Source organism: Hippocampus comes, unplaced genomic scaffold (assembly GCF_001891065.2).
Source record: "Hippocampus comes isolate QL1 unplaced genomic scaffold, H_comes_QL1_v1.1 scaffold298, whole genome shotgun sequence".
Lineage (NCBI taxonomy): Eukaryota > Metazoa > Chordata > Actinopteri > Syngnathiformes > Syngnathidae > Hippocampus > Hippocampus comes.
In genome coordinates this window covers 24,974-25,843 of record NW_017805417.1, presented here as the reverse complement: position 1 = coordinate 25,843, position 870 = coordinate 24,974, and the positions used below count along the sequence as shown (strand labels likewise).

The 870-nt window shown below is 57.1% G+C and overlaps 1 protein-coding gene across 1 annotated transcript in view; it reads right to left on the bottom strand.

Annotated features, from left to right (window-relative positions):
- The window catches only part of LOC109518182 (relaxin-3 receptor 1-like), a 2,920-nt gene extending 2,050 nt beyond the window's left edge, over positions 1–870 (bottom strand). Inside the window, 1 exon segment of the mRNA XM_019873878.1 lies at positions 697–870. Coding sequence (XP_019729437.1) covers positions 697–870 — 174 coding nt within the window.

Genomic DNA, 870 nt, shown 5'->3' with positions numbered 1-870 from the left:
CGTCGACGCGTTCCACGACGCGCTCGTGTTGCCGCTCTGCCACTCTGCCGCCATCGGTGCCGGCGGACGCTGCGGTCGCAGCTCTTGGACGGTCACCGCGGGCGCCGCCACGCAAACTGGCCGCGGCTCATATCGGTGCTTCGGAGCCTTTCCCGTGTCACCGGTTGCTGACTTCGGCTTCGCTTGACGTCGCCCGGCAACCTGACTTGCCGTCGACTGTTCCGCACGCCGCCGCAGCGCCATTTATATCGATGCGCCTGCACGGGGGAGGCGTGTGGTCAGAGTGGCGGCCCTTGATGGGTCAAAGTACCTCACGCACACGCATGTGTTCTTTTCCCATCATTGCCGGGAAAGCAAACACTCCTCACACACACGCGCCCAAACGCACGCACACAGGTGTTCTTTTCCCATCCTAAATAGTGATGCAGAAACCCAGGTGTTTATTTTGGGAGGGGGGGTCACAGCTTACCTGGAGTGCCTGTGGGCACTTTGATGTCATTTTCAGTCGACGGCAGGGGGCGCTGGTGCCTCAAATGTCAGCCACCTTGTGTGGCCGAAACGGTCTAGATTCATCTTCTTCATTCCGATGCCACAAACTCAGTCTTGATGGGATTCGCGTGCTTCGACTCGTTGGGGCACACGCACCAGATCACTTTTTGGAACTCGAGTTCCGTGTGAAGTCCTCGTCCAATCCACAGTCGTGAGGATGGCCGTCTGAAGGTTTTGCCTCTTTTCGTCTTGTTCTTCAGGTGTGATGAGGAGCAGGGTGAAGAAGATTACGACGATGCACATCGTGATGATGATGATGATGATGATGATGATGATGATGATGATGTCCAGCCACCATCTCGGCGTCCACTTGTGCCCCAT